At 44.4% G+C, this 22,898-nt stretch overlaps 1 protein-coding gene across 6 annotated transcripts in view; it reads left to right on the top strand.

Moving 5' to 3' along the window:
* The window catches only part of SEPHS1 (selenophosphate synthetase 1), a 935,453-nt gene that overhangs the window by 240,466 nt on the left and 672,089 nt on the right, over positions 1 to 22,898 (top strand). For all 6 annotated transcript variants that reach the window (XM_044087973.1, XM_044087969.1, XM_044087972.1 and 3 more), the window contains one exon: positions 12,196 to 12,299. In XM_044087973.1, the coding sequence (XP_043943908.1) occupies positions 12,196 to 12,299 (104 nt within the window). The remainder of the gene's footprint in view (positions 1 to 12,195; positions 12,300 to 22,898) is intronic.

Genomic DNA, 22,898 nt, shown 5'->3' with positions numbered 1-22,898 from the left:
GCAGAGGTCACCTCTAAGTAGACGATAAGAGACTGAAAACATCTTGAGTCTGTCCATGTAGGACATGTGTTTAAGGGCCAGGATCCTTTTTGTGAAGTACTTTTGTGGCGCCTCCAGCTGTTGCAGGTGTCTTGTCAGGTACATGCCAAATGGTAAATTATATTCGATGATTGGTCTAATGAGGGATGGGTATAGAGGGATGATGACCTCTTTTTTTCCTGGATGCAAAACCTTTGGTTATAAGATGTGCCACGTAGAATGATTTTCTGACCACAGTGGCAATGTGGTGGTCGAAGGTGAGGTGACTGTCGACCTGGGTGCCCTGATCTCTTATGGCCCCTTCACTGTTCATTGGGCTCTTATCAACGTGGTAATGCATGGGAGCAGAGTTTTTTTCCAAAGGGAATGATCATCCATTTTTTGGCATTAAGCTTAAGGCCATGGTTCCAACACCAGTTATCAGTCTCAGAGAGGCCCTTTTGTAGGGTGTCTGCATCACTTGGGGAGTTGATGACTCCTAGCTTGCAGTCATCAGCCAGCGAACTTGGTCAGCCAAAGTCCTTCTGTGTTGGCCTGAACTTTTGAGAAGTAGATGCCAAACAGGAGAGGGCCGAGGACCAAGCCCTGTGGGACTACACTCATGACTGGTCGACAGTCAGACTTGGAATCCGCAACTTCTGTGGGCCCTGTCCGTGAGCCAATTTGCAACCCATGTAGTGATAGAAGGATTGATGCCTAGTTTGGTGAGTTTATCAATGATACCCGAGTGGTAAATCAAAGGCCTTGGCCAGGTCAAGGTAGGCTGTATGCACGGTCTTAACCTCATCCACATCCTTGGTGACTGCCTTGAAGAAGTCAACCAGGTTCGGCAGGCAGGATCTCCCCTTTTCAAAGCCAAACTGTGTGGGGCCAAGAGTTTGGAGATTGCCTATATCTTTGTTAAGCAGTCCATGATGATGCACTTCATAGCATTGCATACCAGACTCATCTGTAGTCACTCCCCCGTTATGGAGAGGAATGACTGTAGCAGTGCACCATTCATTGGGGACAAAGCTTGAGGTAAGGCTGTGATTGAACAGGGCACACGGGTGTGGCACCAGTTGACTTTGTAGCTCATGTAGGACACAGCCAGGGATATTATCAGGTCCCATGGATGCTGTATTCTTGACTTTGGACAATGCAGCTTTTATCTGTGCTGCAGAAATGGTGGGTACCAGGCTTTCTTCAGGTATTATGATAGGGCCTGGGGGTGGTTAAAGTTAGCACTGAATCTGTTGGCCAGTATGTTGGCTATATCTGTTGGTTCAGTATAGGAGGTACCATTGTGCAGTAATTCGGAGCAAATCTGGGTATTGCCTTGGAGTTTCTTGATGTAGCTATATAAGAATTTGTGGTTGTTTTTGGTGTCAGCCGCAATTCTGTCTTTGTAGCTGGCTTTAGAGGATTTGATAAGGGATCTCAACTTTTTGTTGAGACTGATAAGGGAGTTTTTCCAGTCTTTTGACTTCATTTTTTTCTGCAACAGTTTATTCCTTCTGTTGTCGAGTTTATTGATGGCTGGGGACCACCAGATTGGCTTCCTTTTTTGGAGGAGAGCATCTTGGTTCTCTTGGGTACGGCAAGATCCATGCATTTGTGTATGTGCTTGTACAGTGCATTGGTGTATGATTCGGCAGCCTTGCAGCTATTTTCCATTGGCATGGGTGCCGAGAAGTTAGCCACATCTGTTTTTTAGAAGTCCAAAGTCAGCTTTGGAGGAGTTTTTCAGGGTGGTCACCTTAGCGAGGGGTGTAGCTGAGATGGAGATTTCCATGGTGATCAGTTTGTGGTTGGATTTAACCAGGGAGGAATTGACTATAGGTGTGGAGCAACAGTCTCCCATGTTGGTGATAACCAGGTCGAGAATGTTGCTCCCTCTAGTGGGGGTTAGAATGAGGTGGTCCAGGGTGTTGGAATTGATAAATTCAGGAAGCTTTGGGCCTGTACATTGGTACTTGAATAGTTTCCCCAGTTAATGGAAGGGTAGTTGAAGTCACCCAGTGTGAGTAGTGGGTTGGACCTTGATAGATTCCAGGGTGCTTAGGAACTTGAGTGAGAGTCTAGGGACATGGTTGGGATTCTGTAGCAGGCTATGACTTGTATAGCCGTCTTACCCTTAAAAGGGAAGGCATCTTTGATCAGTATTAGCAAAAAACTTCGGGCACTCAAAATCGTCTAAGGCCAGCTTCGAGAGAAAAATTGCACAGGACACTAAGGGTAATCACAAGGCTTTCTTTAGTTATGTTAGGAACCTGGGTGGGAATTCCCAGATATGCTCAGAATTAGTCCAAAATGACAAAAAATACACTGAACCCACAGACATTGCCAACATCCTAGCTGACAGGTTCAGCACAAACTTCTCCCCCCCCCTCCCCACCAAAAGGGCAAATATCTATCCCAGCAGAGTGCTGCCCCCCTGACATCTCAGATGCTCAGGTAAGAGCTGCCCTCTCCAAAGCAAAAACACAGCATCAATGGGACCAGACGGTGTCCCGGGCTGCGTCCTACATGAACTCCAAGAAGAGCTAAACCCAAACATAAAACTACTGTTCAATCTCAGCCTTACTACAGGATATGTACCCAAAGAGTGGCGTACAGCAACAGTGGTCCCTCTCCACAAAGGTGGTGCCTCAGCGGATCCTGGAAACTATCGCCCCATAAGCCTGACTAGCTTGGTCTGCAAAGCTATGGAAAGGATCATCATGGACCTCATAAATAAAGATATTGGGGACCTACAGACACTGGATCCTACCCAGTTTGACTTTAAGGGCAGATCCTGCCTCTTAAACCTGGTTGATTTCTTTGTAACAGTCACTAAGGCCATTGACGAAGGGGAAGGTGGTCCACACAGCCTACCTGGACCTCGCAATAGCCTTCGATACAATACCCCACTCGGGCATTATAGATGAGCTCACCAGCTTAAATATAAACCCCTATGTCACTAGATGGGTTGCAAACTGGCTCAAGGACAGAACCCACATGGTTAGAATTGCTGGAGCCATGTCAGACTCCAAACCAGTTACAAGTGGCGTCCCACAAGGCTCAGTCCTGGGACCTCTCTTGTTCGGTATATATTTCTCGGCGGTACAGGCCAGCATGGAAGGACTGTGGCTGACCAAATTTGCAGATGACTGCAAACTGGGTGCCATAATCGACACTCCAGCCGACACAAGCATCCTCCAAAAGGGGCGTCATAGAAACAGACAACTGGTGCCAGAGCCATGGCCTCAAGCTAAACGCCAAAAAGTGTATAGTCATTCCCTTTGGCAAAAGCAAAGTGCCCACAAATTACCACATAGGTGGTAATCCATTAAGTACAGAAGAAGTAATTAGGGACCTGGGGACCCAAGTTGATAGCAATCTCTCATTTGACAACCACGTGGCCAAAGTGGTTAGAAAAACATTTTATATAGCCCACCTAATCATGAAGGGATTCACATCTAGATCAGAGGAGGTCATCGTGCCTCTTTACTCATCCCTCATCAGGCCCATAATTGAGTACAATGCCCCTTTTGGGATGTACCTTACCAGACACCTGCAGCAACTGGAAAGACCCCAAAAGTACCTCACCAAGAGGATCAAAGGGCTCAAACAGATGCCATATGCTGCCCGGTTAAAGAAACTCCATCTCTACTCAGTGGCATACCGCCTGCTCAGAGGCGATTTGTGCCTGACGTATAAAGCCATGTCCAACCCGGAATTATTGGACATGCTGCACCTCAGAAAATCCAAATCCCATCGAGCTACACGCTCAAAAGACTTGAACCTCAGCACTGAAATAAATAGGACATGCTGGCGGGACAGATTCATAACCCAGAGGCTCCCTTCACTCTGGAATAAAATCCCAGCCCAGATTAGGCAGAGTCCCTCATTGACTCCCCAAGTGGAATCTTGATGAGTGGATGGGAGATCGTAGGTTTACCCCGGGTATCACTTCTGTGTCACTGTTAGACAGAGGCACAGTATACTAACCTCGAAAAAGGGCATAGCAAAATTATTTTAAAATGGGTGGCGAAAGCCAAACACACTCTGGCTAGGCTTATAAATGCCCTAGGGCAGATAACCTATGAACCCAGTGTTGTACCTGAAGTATCTCGAATGCATTATGCTGGGCTACCAGTTTAGAAGTGTACGTATCCTATATGAATATGGAGACAACACCACCTGTGGAGCTTCCGGCTGTATTCTGGGGCCGAAAGGTATGGAATGAGTTGTAGCCTGCGAGTGCAGGGGTGCTTTCTGCCTCTCTAAACCAAGTCTCCATTACAGCACAGATGTCGACATTCTCCCATTTTGAGGAGACTTTTGAGGAGAGCTTCACGGGAGTGTATCTTGACATCTAGCAATGAGCAGCATGACCTGCCGATTGCATTTGTTTGTAGCCGTTATGGTGGAATTTTGGTCTTTGGAATACTGCCTAAAAAAGGCACAATAGGGGTGGCAAGAGCCTTAGCTGGAATCCCAGGGGGTGACAGATGCAGGCTGTCTCTGGCAAAGCATCGAGGTGTGTCGATCATGTCATCCCAGGGAGACAGAATCTGGATCCCCTTAGAATGACACCAGAAACTTAGCCAGTTATTTGAAGTCAATCATTTTCTGCTTGTACTGTTGTATCATTCTGGGTGACAGTAGAATACTGCTTAGGGCTAGGGTCATACTTGCCTGGGCCACATAAGCCGAGAGTTCCATCATCTCTTTTCATGTAGTCCAGGGAGGTATGTCTCGGTTCATTCACACCCACATGGGCAATGATTGAGTCATGTTTGTACTTGTTGTGGAGTGACCTGAGTGCATGTGTTATGTGGAGGATCCTGGCACCTGATAGACAACTGACGTTACCTTCTCCTTGTTCAACCTAGTGAGTGGGACATGTGTGCCTTACAGTTGAGTCTCCAATGGTTAATGCATTATAAAGTGTTTTGCCTTAAGGGCTTAGTTTGAGGGGCACACTGTGGTGGTGAGCTATGTGTTCTGGGGTTGGTGTTGTGCTGTGGTGGTAGAGTGCATTTCTGTCTCTGGGGGTCTCTGTTTGGGTAAAGTTTTGAGAGCCTCCACGAAGCTGTGTGTATGGTTTGTGTTTCTATGTATGGGTTGTGATGGTTTGTGTTTCAGAGGGCTGTGCGTTCCATGTAGTGAGTTGCAGGTGTTGACCTTCTTCTCTTGACCAGCTAGTCTGGTCTTGGCTGTGCATTGCTTCCAGCGTGGTGATATAAGTGCATCTCTCACATGTATGAGTGTTGGGAGGTAAGAGGAGAGTGTTGTCTCTACATGAGACAGTTGCCACACTGTCTCAGAATGCCCAAGTGCACCAGGTTAGCAGGAGAAAGCACAGGAAATTGCCCTACAATCATACAAGGAGGGGTGGTCATAACTAATATGTACTGGTGCTGTTACTACATAAGAACATCTAGGTGCTTATAGCACCTAAGTGTGCTGCAAATAAATGCTGCAAAAGCCTGTTAAAGTGCTAGACAATTAAGCTAATTGAAGTGCAAGAGTTAAAGAACAAGCATGTTCTAAGGGAAAAATTGAAGAGCAGACTTTCTGGCATCAGTAATAGTTTGGATTGTAGTGGCGGCCGCAGAAAAGAGCTAATCTGTCCACCCTCCAAACAGAGAGTTTAGGGCGCTGGACAGATTTGGAAAGCAAGTCTTTGCCTCTGTGACATTCGCCTTGAGGTCTCTTGGCACATTTCACAAGACTACAGAGAAATTTGACCAAAGAACTATCAAATTCTCTCTCCGAATCCATGTCTGCAGAGGATTTCAAAAGATCATCTTCTCAGCTGGCTAGTCTTTTGTCAATTTCCAACACGTCCATGAGGTTGATCTCTCATGCAGCTGAAGTCATCTTACGGGCTGCAGGTTCAGGCATTGCCATAAGGAGATCTGCCTGGATGCAGCGATGTGATTTTGCGGAGCCTTTCAAGATGTCTTTTATTAAAGCTCCTTTTGATGGAACCTCTTTATTTGTTCCATCTGTGAAAGAAGTGCGTATCCCACAGTGAACAAGAAGGAAAGACCCTCTCTGTAGTGGGAATAAAGTTTTCGAGACCTTAACAAACCTTCTCTAGAAATCGGAGGCAAGGTAAAAAATTGTGGTTCAGCAAATCTCTGGGACGTTTCCAAGATTTGTATGGGGACAACTTCTTCAAAGACAGAGGAGGCAGTTTTAATGGTAAACGTTGCCCCAGAGGCAGAGGATGCCTGCAAAGTCCGGGTTTCCATGATTCCTTTCCGGGTAGACTTCACTGCTAAAGTGCTGCCCAACTGCCCACCTCTGGAGGCAGCTGGGGGATGATAGTTTTTGCACCCAGACTCCTGGGCTGCTATATCAAAAGTCTTGGGTGCTAAAAATAATATTCAGAGGTTGTTCCATACCATTTTTCCAACCAGCAGTCTACAAAAGAATAAAGCTTCCCCATATTTCACCCAGTCAGAGAGACGCAGCAGCCCAAGAAATTCAAAAGCTGCTAGACAAAAGTAATACAAGAGGTCCTACCAGACCAAATAGGATTCAGAACTTACTCCTGTTTCGTTTTAGTGCACAAAAAGACAGGGAACCTAAGACCAATTTTTGGATCTGAGCAAACTGAGTCTGAATGTGAAAAAGTCAAATTTCCGAATTGGTCATGATTAAGTCCATTCTGCCATTTCTTTGCAAGGACACTTGGCTGTGCTGTGTGTAGATCTTCAGGCTGCGTACTATCATATCAAAATAAACCAGCACTCCTGAAGATATATATGCTTTTGGCTGGGAGCCAGTCATTACCAATTCAAAGCCCTGATCTTTGGACTCACCACAGCCCCCAGGGTGGCCATCAAATTTATAGCCATGGTGGCAGCTCGCTTGAGACACAGCATTTCATATCTAGACGACTGGCTCCTCACTGCCCCTTCCATGCATGTCCTTCAACAATCCAGGGACTATTTGCTCCAGATTTGTCATTCGCCAGGAGTAACTATCAATTACACCAAATCAAATCTCACACCAGTACAGAGCATGGAGTTTATTGGCACACATCTGAACATGACTACTCAAATTGCATCCTTACCAACTTATTGCATAGACACAATCCGGTCTCAGGTTCATCAAATTTTTTCCCATCTGTCTCCTGCAGCCATATTCTTTCTTCAAGCTCTGGGATCTATGGCAGCAGCAAACATCTTACCGTAGCATGATACTTAATGCACTTTTTTCAGTGTACTCTAGCTGTTCAGTAGTGTATTCTTCAACATCCCCTGTCCTTTCCAGTCAAGCTTACACCAATTTGTAAACACCACATCTATTGGCAAATCCAGCTGGATGATGTTTGTCTAGGTTGACCTTTTGTTCTACCACCCCCATTGGCCACTGTGACTGCAGATGCCTCCCAGTTGTGGTGTGTGTGGGGGGCATTCCTTGGGAAGGATGGTCCAAGATGTATCATTCCAATCAGGAGAGCAATTTGCTTGTTAATTTCCTGGAGATGAGAGCAGCTCTGTTAGCGTTGCAGACATTTCAAGATACTCTCTCTCTAGAGACCATTGCAATTCAAACTGACAACATGTCTGTAGTGTGGTACATGAACAAAAAAGGAGGAACCTGATCTTACCTTCTCTGCAGAAAGGTTATGAGAGTGTGGCAATGGGCAATCTTCACCAGCCGCTTTCTAGTTGCAGCGCACATTTTGGGGGAACCAAGGTATTAGCGTACAAACTAATCAGGTCCATTCTGATGTCTCATGAGTGGTCTCTCACAGTGGTGAAGGAAATTTCCGTTGTCGAGACCAGCCTTGCTGCAAACTTTCACCCACAACAAGAGCAGCAGGTATTTTGCTGTGATCCCCCCCCTCAGGGGGAGTAACCGAGAGATGCTATATTCCACGCTTGGTCACATAGTCTACTTTTTGCTTATCCCCCACTTCCCTTGATCCCCAAATTCCGGCAGAAAGTGATTTGGTTGAAGATCTGTGTCATCTTCACTGCCCTCTGCTGACCTTGATAGGTGTACTTTTCCCCTTCCCTTGGTCTCATCTTCACTATCCTCCCTGGATGCTGGACATCTCTAGATCTCCTGTCACACCCTTCAAGGATGAGTCATCCCAATATCCCAGCTCTCAAACTAATCGCATGGTTTCTACGCTTCCAGTAATAGCCGGACAGCCCAGGCTTTCTTCCCCAGTACATAACATTTTTTTATCCTAGCGGTCTCTGCTGTTCTTGATTTTCTGTCTGCTCTTTTCAGTGAAGGAGATAGTTTTTCTAAGATTCAGGTACAATTGGCAGGGTCTATATTAGATGAACGAAAGTTCATCTTAGCAAACGCTCACATGAGCGAATATCCAGGTACTCGAAACTGCAATTGTGGGGGGCTGCGCCCCCCACCCACCCCCTAAATATATATTCCAACTCCGAGATCGCACTACAGTGAGGAAAGGGCAAATATTCCCATATTCACTGTACCACGATCTCGCAATTGCGGTTTCGAGTTCCGCAGTATTCGCTCATGTGAGCGTTCGCGAAGATGAACTTTCGTTCATCTAATACAGACCCCAATTGGCAGCAGTTTCAAATTTTCATATAGGAGATACAAATTATTCTTTGGCTTCTTTCAAGTTTTGTAAAGCTTTTCTGAAAGGCACTTTTCTCCCTAGATCTCCAGTAAAGGATCCTTCACCTCCCTGCGATCTGATTGTGTTACTACAAGGTCTGACTCTGAAATCCTTTGAACCTTCAGTAAGAAATGATTTAAAATTTGTATCTTGGAAAATGGCCTTTTTAGTAGTTATCACTTCTTCAAAAAGAATTTCTGAACCCCAGGCTCTTTCATCAAAGACTCCTTATGTTATTTTCCATAAAGATAGGGAAACTTTATGAACAAATACTTCATGGCTTCTGAATCTAACATTAACTTATCCATTCATTTACTGGTTTTCTTTCCAACATTTTCAAGCAAAGGAGAATACATACTACATGTACTGAATATGCATGGACAGTTCTATTTTAAACTACACAGACTAAAACAAATTAGAAAATCAGATCAGATATTTGTATCCTATTTTCCAAATCAGCTGGGTTATCCAGTTTCTAAAGTTACGTTGGCTAAATGGAGAACTGATTTGTATTTCTTGGATGTATTCTCAACAAGGCATTTCTCTACCAAGACCGCTCAAAGCCCACTCAACTAGATCCATGGCCATTTCATCTGCCTTTTGGTCAAAACTTCTATTGATGATATATGCATAGCAGCCACATGGTCAAGTACTCTCACCTTTGTTACTCATTTGTTGCTCATTACAAATTGGATCTAATATCCAGAAGCAGAGTTGCCTTTGGCTCAGTGGTCCTCCGGAATATCCTTCCAATGAGGGCCACCCAAGATTAATGTAGCTTAGAACTCTGTCCCATTGGTTGAGGAAGAATGAAATGGACAACATCAGATTTAAGATATGTACTCACCATAACTAGGCATCTGTAATGTCCATTTTCATTCTTCCTCAGCTTCCCCCATCCATGCCCATTCCTAAAATCTTTTGGAGGAACCTGTTGGATTTTTTATTGGAACTTATAGTTCTGGGTTTGAGCCCTATTCTTTGAGCTGTCATTTTCCTTATTTAATTGGGATTTTATAGGAGCAAACTTGATCTGAGGTATTGCGAATGGACTAGGTCATTATGGGTAGAGGAAGGAGCTAGAGAGTTGGATCCAAATTCTGAAATATGCGACCAAGTCAGATCCAAGAATCAGATCTGTAAACCACTGGTTGAGGAAAAATGAAAATGGAAAACACAGGTGCCTAGTTATGGTGCGTACATATCGTTTAATTTTTGGACTTCCTGTCATGTAGAAGCCCACGGCCAGCCTAAATACCAAAGGCTTTCACCATCCCACAGCTGGTGGATGCCCTTACTGGCTGACATAATCAGGACATCAATGGTATAAAGAAGTCATTGGCTGGTGCCATCTTCACTCCTTTCTTACTATGTCAGTCTGTTGCATAAGACCATGTGTGCAAACATCATCTGTGCGTCATTCAGCCTCAAACAAAGACTCTGCTAAGCAGCTAGTTGGCGAACCACCTTTTATCCATAATAGTATTTAGATGTTTCCTGTTCAGAAAAGTTAATTGTCTATCATGTGGGAACCATTCCTATTGCCTGTTTTGTTTAGGCCCCCATAGCACGATGTGCCAAATTGCTCATTCGGTGCTAGATTTGATGTCTGCCAATTTCCAAGCCATTGTCTCAAAGTAGTGTAAAGAGAAACAGCTGAAGAGAAGGATGTGTGGGAGACTAATGACATCTCTGTCTGACTGCTCACTTGGCTTAAAATTGTTGTCACAGGTGAAGCTCTTTCACAGCCTCCTAGTTCAATGCGTTTTAGGCTCAAGTCCTCGGGCATGACCCCTCTGGAGACTGCAGTGACTGTGGCCCAGTGCAAGTCTTCACTAGCCAGCACCATACTGATGTTTTGTTGGATCTGGAGCTGCTTCATAGGCAGTGGCTTCTAATGCCAAGATTCTAATGACAAAAGGTGAGAGGGCAGTGTTTCCGTGGCTATTGTTGGGTAGGAAATCCGTGGGAGCTGGATTGATGTCATGGCCACTTGCCTGCAGCCTGAGGTGTTGTCAACCCACCCAAACAGCATTGCCTCTGCTGACGCAGGCTGGATCCCCTGCCACTTCTGCCCAGGTCCTTCAAGAGGAACTAGACAAGCTGGTGCAGGACTTCATAGATTTAAGGAAGTCTAGGCAGCCCAACCTGGAAAGAGAACCACCTCCCTTGGGAAATAAAAAGGTGATACCTTCTCACCCTGGAGACCTTGATTCTTAAGAGTAATATGACAAGGAAGACACTTTTGTCCTCTGCCATGTAACCAGATTTACCTTTCAGAGATGTTCTTTAGAATGAAGGAGTTCTACTGGGAGTTAAGAAATTTCTCCCAGTCTCGAGCAAGACTATTGAACCTGTTTGCCTGAACCTAGGCCCTGGCATCCCTTTAATCCACAAAATGTTGGATGATGTGTTTTCTGATAAATCAGTGCAGCTCATTTTCCTCACCCACCCCCAGAATGCCTGACCACTTCTGTAGAGTGCTTGACTCCTACAAGCTTCTGTATAAGAACCCAGTGGCAGACCCAGCTGTGGTATCTCTGGAGAAAGGATCATATTGGCTTACCTCCAAGAGCCCTTTACCAAATAATAGCGAAATTTGACTGTTTGATCACTTTGGCAAAAAGTCCTGAGCCATGCAAGCCTTGAAGTGCCAGTTCCGTACTCTGATACCTTGAGTATATACAGGAACAAATTCAAACCAAAGCAGGAAAAATACAAGTTAATAGCCTCAAGAGGGACTTCCAGGAGTTGTGCATTGTGTGCCTGGTTGTCAGCCAGTAGGCCATCAAGAGGGAGGGCTCTTGAACCAAATCAGGTCATCAGATAGTTTACCTTACAGTTGTGGGCATATTGGGTTTGGTCAGAATGGTAAAGAGCACCAAATAACTAACAATGGGAAAGCTCTAGGTATAGGGCATAGTGGTAGAATGTTTTTGTTGACCAAATCAAGTAAATTTGCCACCCTTGGTAGCGAAAAAGCATTGTCTGATGAAGTGAGTTGACATTGAAATCTATGAAGCATATTGCATATTTATATTGCAGTAGTACACATCTTCCAATTTATATGTGGGCAGTTGAAATCGCCAAGTGTAACAGTGTTTAACTCTATAGTAAGGGATACTGTGATGGTTCAGATATGATTCATGTAGTGGACATCATAAAAGTGGGACTGTAGTTAGTATATGGCAAGGAATCTTCTTGATAGCTATTAGGATGTGGTAGAGTTCCATACCTGTTATCATGACATAAGTATAAATGTGATGGAGTTGTAGAAGAATATGGACTCACCACCACCTATGGCAGAGATGCTGTTAAACTATGTAAAATTTAGAGGAGAAAACAAAACTTGGTTAAGTTACTGATAATACTGAAGTCGGTGAGAACTGCAGCACTACTGCAAAATTTCTGTTTTGACATAAGTACCCTTCTGCCTCCCTACAATTTACTGCTGTGTGCTTAGTGAAATGACCATGGCTAGACAACTTGTTAAATATTTAGTCTGTTTCAGACATATCGCACAGATAGTATTTTGTAATGCAACGTTTATTCTTTGATCGTAGGTATCGGAATGGATACATGTGTTATTCCTCTAAGACATGGTGGTCTTTCTCTGGTACAGACAACAGATTACATCTATCCTATTGTTGATGACCCTTACATGATGGTAAGGATATAATTCTTTAAGCTATATAGTAACCATGCACATTGGAAATGGGATCTGTACTCATTTATTTTTAAAAAGGCATCTTGTTTTGTCTGCTTGTGGATGAAAATGGAGTGAAAAAGCAGTATAGCAGTTCAGCAAGGTCAGTTGGTGTTCAGTAGAAAAATACTCCATTGTCACACAAGAATACATACTGTTTATTTATTTATTTTTATTTTACATTTGTTGACCGGGGAAGTCCGGCTGGACGCATGTCTGTTTCCAGCAGAGGCCTGGGGAGAAAAGCTCAATTTACATACAATACACTATCATACTACTACAGACTAGTAACTATTTACAATACAGAGATGACACACTTCTAGTACATTATGGTATATAGCAGACTTATAAATATTATGCATGCATTTCTTTACAATTTATAGTTGCAATATTTTGCAGTTATGCTTTGATAAGGTCACATTAGAATTAGAAACTTGGTGGGAAACTTTGGTCTATGGCTTGTATACTTGTCTTTACCCAGGGGTGTTACAGGAGCATAGCCAGTTGTTTGTAAGGTGGTCTTTTGGGAGTTTTTTAAATTGTGTAGTGGAGGCATTGGGTGTAGGGGCTGTTGATAGAGAGTTCCAGAGTTTGGATATGTAGTAGCTAAAGAGAGATTTCCCTGCTTCATTGTTATATTTGGGGACTTCTAGAAGATTAAGGGTGTTGGATCTCAAGGCTCTTGTTCATAGGTTCATACTAGGCTATCTGCCCTAGAGCATTTACAAGCCTAGCCAGAATGTGTTTGGCTTTTGCCACCCATTTTAAATTTATTTTGCTATGCCCTTTTTCGAGGTTAGTATACTGTGCCTCTGTCTAACAGTGACACAGAAGTGATACCCGGGGTAAACCTACGATCTTCCATCCACTCATCAAGATTCCTCTTGAAGAGAGTCAATGAGGGACTCTGCCTAACCTGGACTGGGATTTTATTCCAGAGTGAAGGGAGCCTCTGGGTTATGAATCTGTCCCTCCAGCATGTCCTATTTATTTCAGTCCTGAGGTTCAAGTCTCTCGAGCGCGTAGCTCGATGGGATTTGGATTTTCTGAGGTGCAGCATGTCCATTAATTCCGGGTTGGACTTGGCTTTATACGTCAGGCACAGATCGCCTCTGAACAGGTGGTATGCCACTGAGTAGAGCTGGAGTTTTTTTAACCGGGCAGCATATGGCATCTGTTTGAGCCCTTTGATCCTCTTGGTGAGGTACTTTTGGGGTCTTTCCAGTTGCTGCAGGTGTCTGGTAAGGTACATCCCAAAAGGGGCATTGTACTCAATTATGGGCCTGATGAGGGATGAGTAAAGAGGCACGATGACCTCCCCTGATCTAGATGTGAATCCCTTCATGATTAGGTGGGCTATATAAAATGTTTTTCTAACCACTTTGGCCACGTGGTTGTCAAATGAGAGATTGCTATCAACTTGGGTCCCCAGGTCCCTAATTACTTCTTCTGTACTTAATAGATTACCACCTATGTGGTAATTTGTGGGCACTTTGTGTTTGCCAAAGGGGATGACTATACACTTTTTGGCATTTAGCTTGAGGCCATGGCTCTGGCACCAGTTGTCTGTTTCTGTGAGGCCCTTTTGGAGGATGCTTGTGTCGGTTGGAGAGTCTATTATGGCACCCAGTTTGCAGTCATCTGCGAACTTTGTCAGCCACAGTCCTTCCGTGTTGGCCTGTACCTCCGAGAAATATATACCGAACAAGAGAGGTCCCAGGACTGAGCCTTGTGGGACACCACTTGTAACTGGTTTGGAGTCTGACATGGCTCCAGCAATTCTAACCATGTGAGTTCTGTCCTTGAGCCAGTTTGCAATCCATCTAGTGACATAGGGGTTTATATTTAAGCTGGTGAGCTTATCTATTTAAGCTGGTGAGCTTATCTATAATGCCCGAGTGGGGTATTGTATCGAAGGCTTTTGCGAGGTCCAGGTAGGCTGTGTGGACCACCTTCCCTCATCAATGGCCTTGGTGACTGTTTCAAAGAAATCAACCAGGTTTAAGAGGCAAGATCTGCCCTTAACAAAGCCGAACTGGGTAGGATCCAGTGTTTGTAGGTCCCCAATATCTTTATTTATGAGGTCCATGATGATCCTTTCCATAGCTTTGCAGACCAAGCTAGTCAGGCTTATGGGGCGATAGTTTCCAGGATCCGTTGAGGCACCACCTTTATGGAGAGGGACCACTGTTGCTGTACGCCACTCTTTGGGCACATATCCTGTAGTAAGGCTGAGATTGAACAGTAGTTTTATGTTTGGGTTTAGCTCTTCTTGGAGTTCATGTAGGACACAGCCCGGGACACCATCTGGTCCCATTGATGCTGTGTTTTTTGCTTTGGAGGGGCGGCTTTTACCTGAGCATCTGAGATGTCAGGGGGGCAGCACTCTGCTGGGATAGATATTTGCCCTTTTGGTGGGGGGGGGGGGGGAGAGAAGTTTGCGCTGAACCTGTCAGTTAGGATTTTGGCAATGTCTGTGGGTTCGGTGTATTTTTTGTCATTTTGGACTAATTCTGAGCATGTCTGGGAATTACCACCCAGGTTCCTAACATAACTAAAGAAAGCCTTGTGATTATCCTTAGTGTCCTGTGCAATTTTTCTCTCGAAGCTGGCCTTAGACAATTTTATGTGTGCCCGTAGTTTTTTGCTAATACTGATCAGTGATGCCTTCCCTTTTTGGGATTTTGCTCTATCATTTAGTAGCTTGCTCCTTCTATTGTATAGTTTGTTTATGGCTGGGGTCCACCAGACAGGACGTCTGCCTTTGGAGGATTGGGTCTTGGTTTTATTTGGGATCGCATAATCCATGCATTCCTGAAGGTGTTCATAGAATGCGTTTATAAAGGATTCTGCGGTCTGGGCGATTTTCCACAGGCCGGGGCTTTGAAGGATTCCACCTCAGTTTTGAGGAGTGTGAAATTTGCTTTAGAGAAGTTTTTCACTGTGGTTTTCTGGGCAGGGGGTGGGGTCGGGATGTGAATATCCAATGAGATTAGTTTATGGTCTGATCTTACCAGTAAGGGATACACTTCTGGTCTGGAGCATAGAGTCCCCATGTTGGTGATGATCAGGTCCAGTATGTTTTCCCCTCTTGTGGGAGTGGTAACAAGTTGTTCCATAGCATTTGAGTTTATAAATTCTAGGAACCTTTGGGCTAGGGTGTTGGAGCAAGAGTAATGCTCCCAGTCTATGTTTGGGTAGTTGAAGTCGCCCAATATAATGGTGTTTGGAGAGACCTTCATATTTTCCAGTGTTCTCAGGAAGGCCGAGTGGGGTTCCTGGGTTTGGGAGGGTGGTCTGTAGCAGGCTATAAACTGGAAGGCAGTTTTACCCACTGTTAGTTGCACATGGATAGTCTCTGATGCTTCGTGCTTTGCCACCAAACTGGAGGTGTGGGTATCTTTGATGAATATCGATACTCCCCCTCCTTTTGTGGTTCGGTCCAAGTTTTGGGGCCGAAAAGCATGGTATGAGGTATAACCTGGTAGTGCTGGGGTGCTCTCGGAGCCCTGAACCAGGTTTCTGTTACTGCACAGATATCGATGTTCTCCATGCTAAGGAGAGTTTCGAGTGCATGCACCTTGAGGTTTAGACTTCTGGCGTTGAGTAGCATTACTCTTAGTTTCTTATCCCTTGTGATACCTATGGAGGTGGGTTTGTCTTTTGAGCCTTGCCTAAAAAAGGCACTATGGGGGTAGCAAGAGCCTTTGCCAATATCCGAAAGCCCAGGGGTGACAGGTGCAAGCCGTCCCTAGCAAAGCATCGTGGCTTGTCGAGCATATCATCCCAAGCTGACAGGCATTGGATCCCCTTTGAATGACACCAGTACTTAAGCCAATTGTTGAAATTGATCATCTTGTCTTCATATTGTGGCATCATTCTTGGTGAGGGTAAGATGCTACTCAAGGTCAGGGTCATACCGGCCTGGGCTACATGCTCAGAGAGCTCCTTTATGTCTCTTTTCATGTAGTCCAGGGAGGTACGTCTCGGGTCATTCACACCAGCATGGACAATGACGGAGTCATATTTGTACTTGCCTTGGAGTGACCTGAGTGCTTGTGTTGTGGTGTGAGATCATATTAGATGTTGGAGGACTGGGATTTTGTCTCGGTAATAGTATAGCTTATATGCTAGTGACAGTTTAGTGAGTTGTAATAGTAGAGGGAGTTCTAACCAGTTTAGGTTTTTGAGGGAGGTGCAATGATGTGTCCTATATACAGATGCTGTAGCATACAGATGCTGTAGCAAATCTAGCTATCTTATTGCATCAGGATTCTAGCTTGTTAAGGTCGGCTTTATGAAGGTTGGTTAGGACTGGGGGTGCATAGAGGAGGGTGGATAGCAGATGTGTCCTGGCTATTGTGGTTCTGGATTGGTTTGTGAGAAATTGTTATGATAGAGCAGGCCAAGCTTTTTGTTGACTTTCTTGATAGTTTGGGCAGTGTGCAGGTCAAATCATAGGTTGTTGTCTATTTCAATGCCTAAAGGTTTGGTGTGGGTAGTTGGGGGTGATTACAGCTTTGTTATCAGAGGTTATTGTGAAGTTATCTGTTGGGGGGGGGGGGTTCTATGAGAGGAAAGTGTCATACACACATACGACAAGTGTGTCAAACTGTAAAAGAGGCGATCTGTGTCTGACGTATAAAGCCATGTCCATCCCAGAATTAATGGACATGCTTCACCTCAGGAAATCCAAATCCCTTGGAGCTACACGCTCCAGGGACTTGAACCTCAGCACAGAAATAAATAGGACATGCTGGAGGGACAGATTCATATCCCAGAGGCTCCCCTCACTCTGGAACAAAATCCCAATCCATGTTAGGCAGAGCCCCTCACTGACCCTCTTCAAGAGAAATCCTGAGTGGATGGGAGATCGTAAGTTTACCCCTGGGATCTCTTCTGTGTCCCTGCTTGACAGAGGTACAGTAAACTAACCTTAAAAGGGCTACCTTCTGTGACCTACTATACAGAGGTACAGTCAACTAATCTAAGAGAGTGGCGAAAGCCAAACACACTCTGACTAGGCTTATAAATGCCCTAGGGCAGATAGCCTAGTATGAACCTATGAAAACTTCAGTCATTTTGTTTTATTTGGGTTAAGAGTAAGCTGGTGATTACAGAACCAGGTTCCTGGTAGTGAGAAAGGGCTTTTGTGTTTGTGAATGGAGAAGGTCTAGAGTGGGGGCTAAACATATGATTGTGGTATCATCTGCGTATTGAATAACTGAGGCCCTGGGGGTGGAGGATGGGAGTTGATTGGTGGATAGAGTGAAGAGCAGTGGGCCTAGGTTGGAGTCTTGAGGGACTCCTAAGGATACTGGTAGTAGAGGGGATAGTTGGTTTTGCCATTTTACTGCCTGATGCCGACCTGATAGAGAGCTCTTCATCCATGTGATGGAGGAACTAAGGTTTAAGGTAGAGTGAGTTGAGAAGTCTGTTGTGGTTAGCCATATTGAAAGCCTTGGATAGGTCTAAAAATATGGCTGAGATAAGTTTTCCATTATTTCTGTGGTAATTAACAGTATTCGTGAATGATACAAGTAAGGTGGATGTACTGTGGAAGGGCCTAAAGCCATTTTGGTTTTTAGATGGCATTCTAGGAGGTAGTTCATAAGTTGAGTGTGTATGATCCTTTCTAGGATTTTAGATATGGGTGATAAGATAGCGATAGGATGATAGTTATTGAGTTCAAAGGAGTAACCTCTTTTGTGTAGCAGTATGATATGGGAGATTTTCCATAGTTGAGGTACTTTGCACTCTGTGATAGATCTGTTGATGAGAATAGCAACTGGCTAGGCCATGGCGGCTGTTGCTATTTGGAGGTATTCTGCGGGTAGGTTGACTGCAGCCAGGGTGATGGGTTTGAGCTTTTGAAGGAGTTTTTGGATGGTTTTGATAGGTACTGGGTTGGAAGCTAAAGTGGGAGCTGCTAGCTTGTGTTTCCATTGTGGCTGGTGTGTTTGTTGGGGTTGAGTGAGTGGAGTTTATTTGGTTATTAGCTAGGGCCTGGATTGTCTCAGTAAAGTATTTGTTAAACTGTGTGAGGATATTGTCATTGTTTTTCCCTGTTTTGGGTGTGGGGGTAGTTGTTTCCCAGGTTGCAGTACAGAGTTGACTGCAGCCCAGAATTTTTGGGGGTTTCTAGCATATTTTTCTTATAGATTTTGGTAATAGGTGATTTTTGCCTATTTTGATGAGTTTCTTGACTTTGTTGCGCAGTTCTAAGTATTTTTGTTTTTCTATTTGGGATTTGTTTTTATGAAATTATTCCCATGCTTTGTTCCTTTCTTTGAGAATAGTTTTGGTGGCTTTAGTTAACCAGGGGGTATGTCTGGCTTTTATTCTCGTGGTTCGGGGGAGCACGTTTTTTCAGTATGTTTAGGAAGGTTGAATTACACTTCCTCATCAGGTCATAACTGTTTTAAAGTGGTCCAGTTGCAATTTTTAAGGTCGTTGTTAAAGGCACTAGGGTTAAAGTTTTTTGTTTCTGGACTTCTTTGTGTTACTTGACATATATGAAGAGTTTTGGTTCTCAGTAGATATGTTGGTTGGTAGTCGCTGAGAATGTCTGGAAGGCATCCAGCTTGGGCTGCAAGGGATGGGTGGGATGTAAGTATCCAGGGATGGGTGGGATGTAAGTATCCAGGGATGGTTGGGATGCAAGTATCCAGTCCAGTATGGACTGTTTGGTTATTTTGTCATTTCTGGTGGGTTACGTAATGACTTGGGTAAACCCATGGAGGTTGATGTGGGTAACTGGATTTTGGCTAGAACAAAAATCCAATCTATGTTAGTCACCTAATACGATATTTTCTTGAGGTAGGAAGTTTGTGACCCATTCTAGCAGGTTTTCTATAACTGTAATGTTGTTTCCAGGGGGGTATGTAGCCTCCTGTAATAACGTTTTTTGGGGTTCAATTTAAACTTGGCAAGAATGAGTTTGCCATTTTTACTATCTGGGAGGGTAATTTATAGTTGTTCAAGGTTAAGGTGGTTCTTGTACATTATGGCTACCCCCAACCCCTTTTTCTTAGTCTGTCCTTCCGGTAGATATTATACCCAGGAGTTGTAATTTCATTATCATGGATTTCGGGCTTTAGCCAGGTCTCTGTCAGTAGGACAACGTCTGGCTTGTATAGAGCTAATAGGGCATGTAGGTCATGAACCTTATTGAGGATACTTCTCATATTTAGGGTGAGAATGAGCAGAGAGGTTTTTTGCCTATGCAGTAGGGTGTTAATTAGGTTGGGGTTTGGGGTGACTGTTGTGGCTGGACCTAGGTTGGGGTGTATGTCCCCACTACTTATGAGTTTTTTAGTAAAGATTGGTAAAGTTTGTTGAGTTTTATGAGGGTTTTAGTATGCTTTAGATAGGTGTGGGATCTACTCTTTGTTGGAAGCAGTCTGTGTTGGTGATAATTGGTGTTGGGAGGGTTGGAAGAGGTGTGGAGTAAATAGAAAGTTTATTGGGGCTGAATTACAGTCTAGGGAAGAGGTCTGTCTGTGGGGGGGGTAATGTTGTGGGGAAGATGGAGATGGACATGGTAGCTGGTTAAGGTTGAGAGGAAAAGTAGGGTAGCTGTGGAGATTGCATAGGGAAGAAGTCTTAGAATGTTTTTGACTGGTAAATGGGGTACATTGTTATTTATATAGAGGAGGGTTATTTATATAGAGGAGGGTTGATAGAGTAATTGGATACTGTGCTGAGGATTGTAGTAGACTAGTTAATAGGGCTGACGGGGTAGTGGAGTGTGATAGGGTAATAGGGTTGGTGGGAGGTGGCTTTTAGTAATCTGGAGGAGTTGGTTGATAATGAGATAATTAGTAATGAGTTATGAAGAATTGGAAGTAAAGATGAAGTTGGGGGCAGTTATGGGGTGTTAGAGTAAAAAGGGATTGGGTTATATGGGGATATTAGTGAAAGTGAGAAAGTGAGGGGAGGGATGGAGATTGAGTAGCCTAGAGGACAGGAAGGGGTGTGGTCTTTACTGAGTGGTCAGAATAACAGGAAGGGGTGTGGTGTAAGGGTATGGATGTGTCTGGGGATAACCTATAAAGGTAATGATATGGGGGGGGTGGGAGAGAGTAGTGAGCCCAAGCATAGCGAGGACGAACAGAGCGGGCCTATTTCAAAATCCCGAGTTACCAAGGAAAAAAGACAATCGGCCAATAATCAGAGCAATAAAGGAGTGAGAGGGTCAAATTAAGAGGTTAGAAAGAAGCAGGGAAAACAGAGTAGTAGCAACAAGATACCCTCAAAGTGAGAGTAGCACACAAGCTACAAAGAGAGAAACCTTTCAGGTGAAAAATAAAAGGAAAGTTATGAAATTAAAAACGAGCGAGGACGAAGTTTTGTAACAGGTCCCTAAAGGATGCAGAGGAGGAGACAGACATGGAAACCAACAGGCATGAAAGCCAAGAGATTAGGTCAGGGCCAGGGTAGGGCCAGGAATTGAGAAAGAACAAAGCGTAAAGGTTTGGCTGCTGGCGATCCTAGCAGGGAGCTAGTAAGCACGCCTCTAACCAGTCACAGTAATATAATATTAAGTGGCCATAAACTGTACATACTTTATTTCTTTCTTTTTTATGTTAATATTTTATATTGGTGAGGCTTTGTTCCAGGTCAAATGCAGGGGAAACCAAGATGCAGGAGGTTTAAAACTTCCAGCTGAGCTATTTCAGTAGTCCAATATAAGCAGTTACTAATAAATATACATTTGTCCGAGTCCCATTTAATCAATGGGGAAAACAGGGGGTGGGGGACACAGTAAAAAAGACAGGCCAGAGGGAAGTAGATGTTGGTGCAGACCCCCTATTCCTGCTGTGACAAAACATTTTCATTACTGGCACCACTCCTGTTCTTGTATTGTCATGTTGTAGGACTATAATCCCTGTTGAAAGTTGTTTTTTTTTTTTATTATTTTTATTTGTTTACACCAAAGGACATTTTGTTAAAGTCATACAACCCAAAATGTATAACAAAAGTTGACTAGTTTGCTGCAGGTGTCAAGGGAATTTGACAGTAACCTGTGGGCGGGTCAGCAGCTGTCAGATAATTAGCCCCACCCAACTGATGTTCTTCATGTTTCACTGTTGCAGTCATCACATTTGGGTTATCTGCTTGCAGTAGCCCTCAGTCGGCCTGATTAACAAAGTCATGGGTCCTGCGTTGGTTGCTGTCCCTTCTTCCATGACGTCAGGTTGTTAGGGGTATAAAACATGCAGCCGACGCCATTACATCAGTCTTTCTTGCCGTGTGGTACCCGAAGCAGAAGCAGATGTTCTTCATTCCACATTGCTGCAGTCCTAACTATTGGGTAGTCCGCTGTCCAGTCGGCCCGAATACCAAAGTATATGGCTGACGTCGGTCACGGCGCATTAGACTGACGTCAGTACGTCAGGGTACTAATGCGCATGACCGACGTCATATCCTTAGTCTTTTTTGCCGCATGGTCCGATGCAGAAGCAGTTTTTGCGAGTGCAGGTTGGCGTTCTGAAAGTTTCTGAAGTCAGAGTTTCAGACCGAATCAAAGTTGGCTAAGTACCCCGTTGGGGAATATTTTGGTTTTTTCTTGCCTCAGTATTTAACCGGATGTCAGAAAAAGTGAATAACTGTATTTCTTGTGGGAAACAGATACCTCATAGGGATTACCATACTTTGTGTATACCTTGTTTAGGGCCTGAGCACGACGTTGTTGGATGCCGCTCTTGTGCTAGGTTTAACAAACGCACTATTAAGAGAAGGTTAGACTGTGCCAGGTTAGTGTTTGGGAAGCGTTGTAATTATAAAATGCCGTCGGATGCTCCGACGCTCGCTTCAGCCAAAAAGCGCAAGGACAAAGCAGGGAAGCCTAGAGTGGAGGAACCGACAGTCCCGGACGTCGGTTCTTTAGAAGGCTCAGTGGAGCCGGAGGTTCTGCCAGGAGTTTCTTTGGAGTCTCAGGGAGAAACTTTACTGTTACAGGATGTATCTCAGGAAGTAGGCCAGCCTGAAGGGGCTTCTCAGGTGGCTGTTCTTCCCTCTCTTCCTAAGGTGGTTAGGGCCTCGCCTTCTGTTTCTAAGGCTTCTTTACGAGGCAGGCCTGCTTTAGCTTCAGTGGGGGTTTCTCCGAGTGTTTCAGGGTCTTTGCCTAAGAAGCATATGCTAAAAATGGCAGAGGATTTGATTACAATGATTAGAGGTTCTATGCCCCCTCCTGATAAGAGGCCTAGGGTGGAACCTGAGTTTGAGAGTTTTGAGCAATGTTCGGAGGCTTCTGAGTCTTCGGCTGAAGACTTGCAGGAGTATCCTCCTTATTCTGATTCTGATGTGGATGATTCTACTCCTTCAGCTTCGCCTCCTGAGGATTTTTCATTTTCAGAGACTCTGCATTCCATGAGGGAGCATTTTAAATGGGAAGGTCAAGATTTCTCTGATTCCAGGAAGAGGCTTAGAGAATTCTTGTTTTTACCCCAGCATAGGCCTTTAGCTATACCTCCTGTTCTGAATGTGGTAGAAGATGTTTTTGCAGAGGCTTCCTGAATCCTGACTCTTTGCCTCCTGCCCCAGTTAAACCGGATA

This window comes from Protopterus annectens, chromosome 11.part0 (assembly GCF_019279795.1).
Source record: "Protopterus annectens isolate FY-2018-M chromosome 11.part0, PAN1.0, whole genome shotgun sequence".
NCBI classification, from domain to species: domain Eukaryota; kingdom Metazoa; phylum Chordata; order Ceratodontiformes; family Protopteridae; genus Protopterus; species Protopterus annectens.
This window is presented reverse-complemented; position numbering and strand designations above follow the sequence as displayed.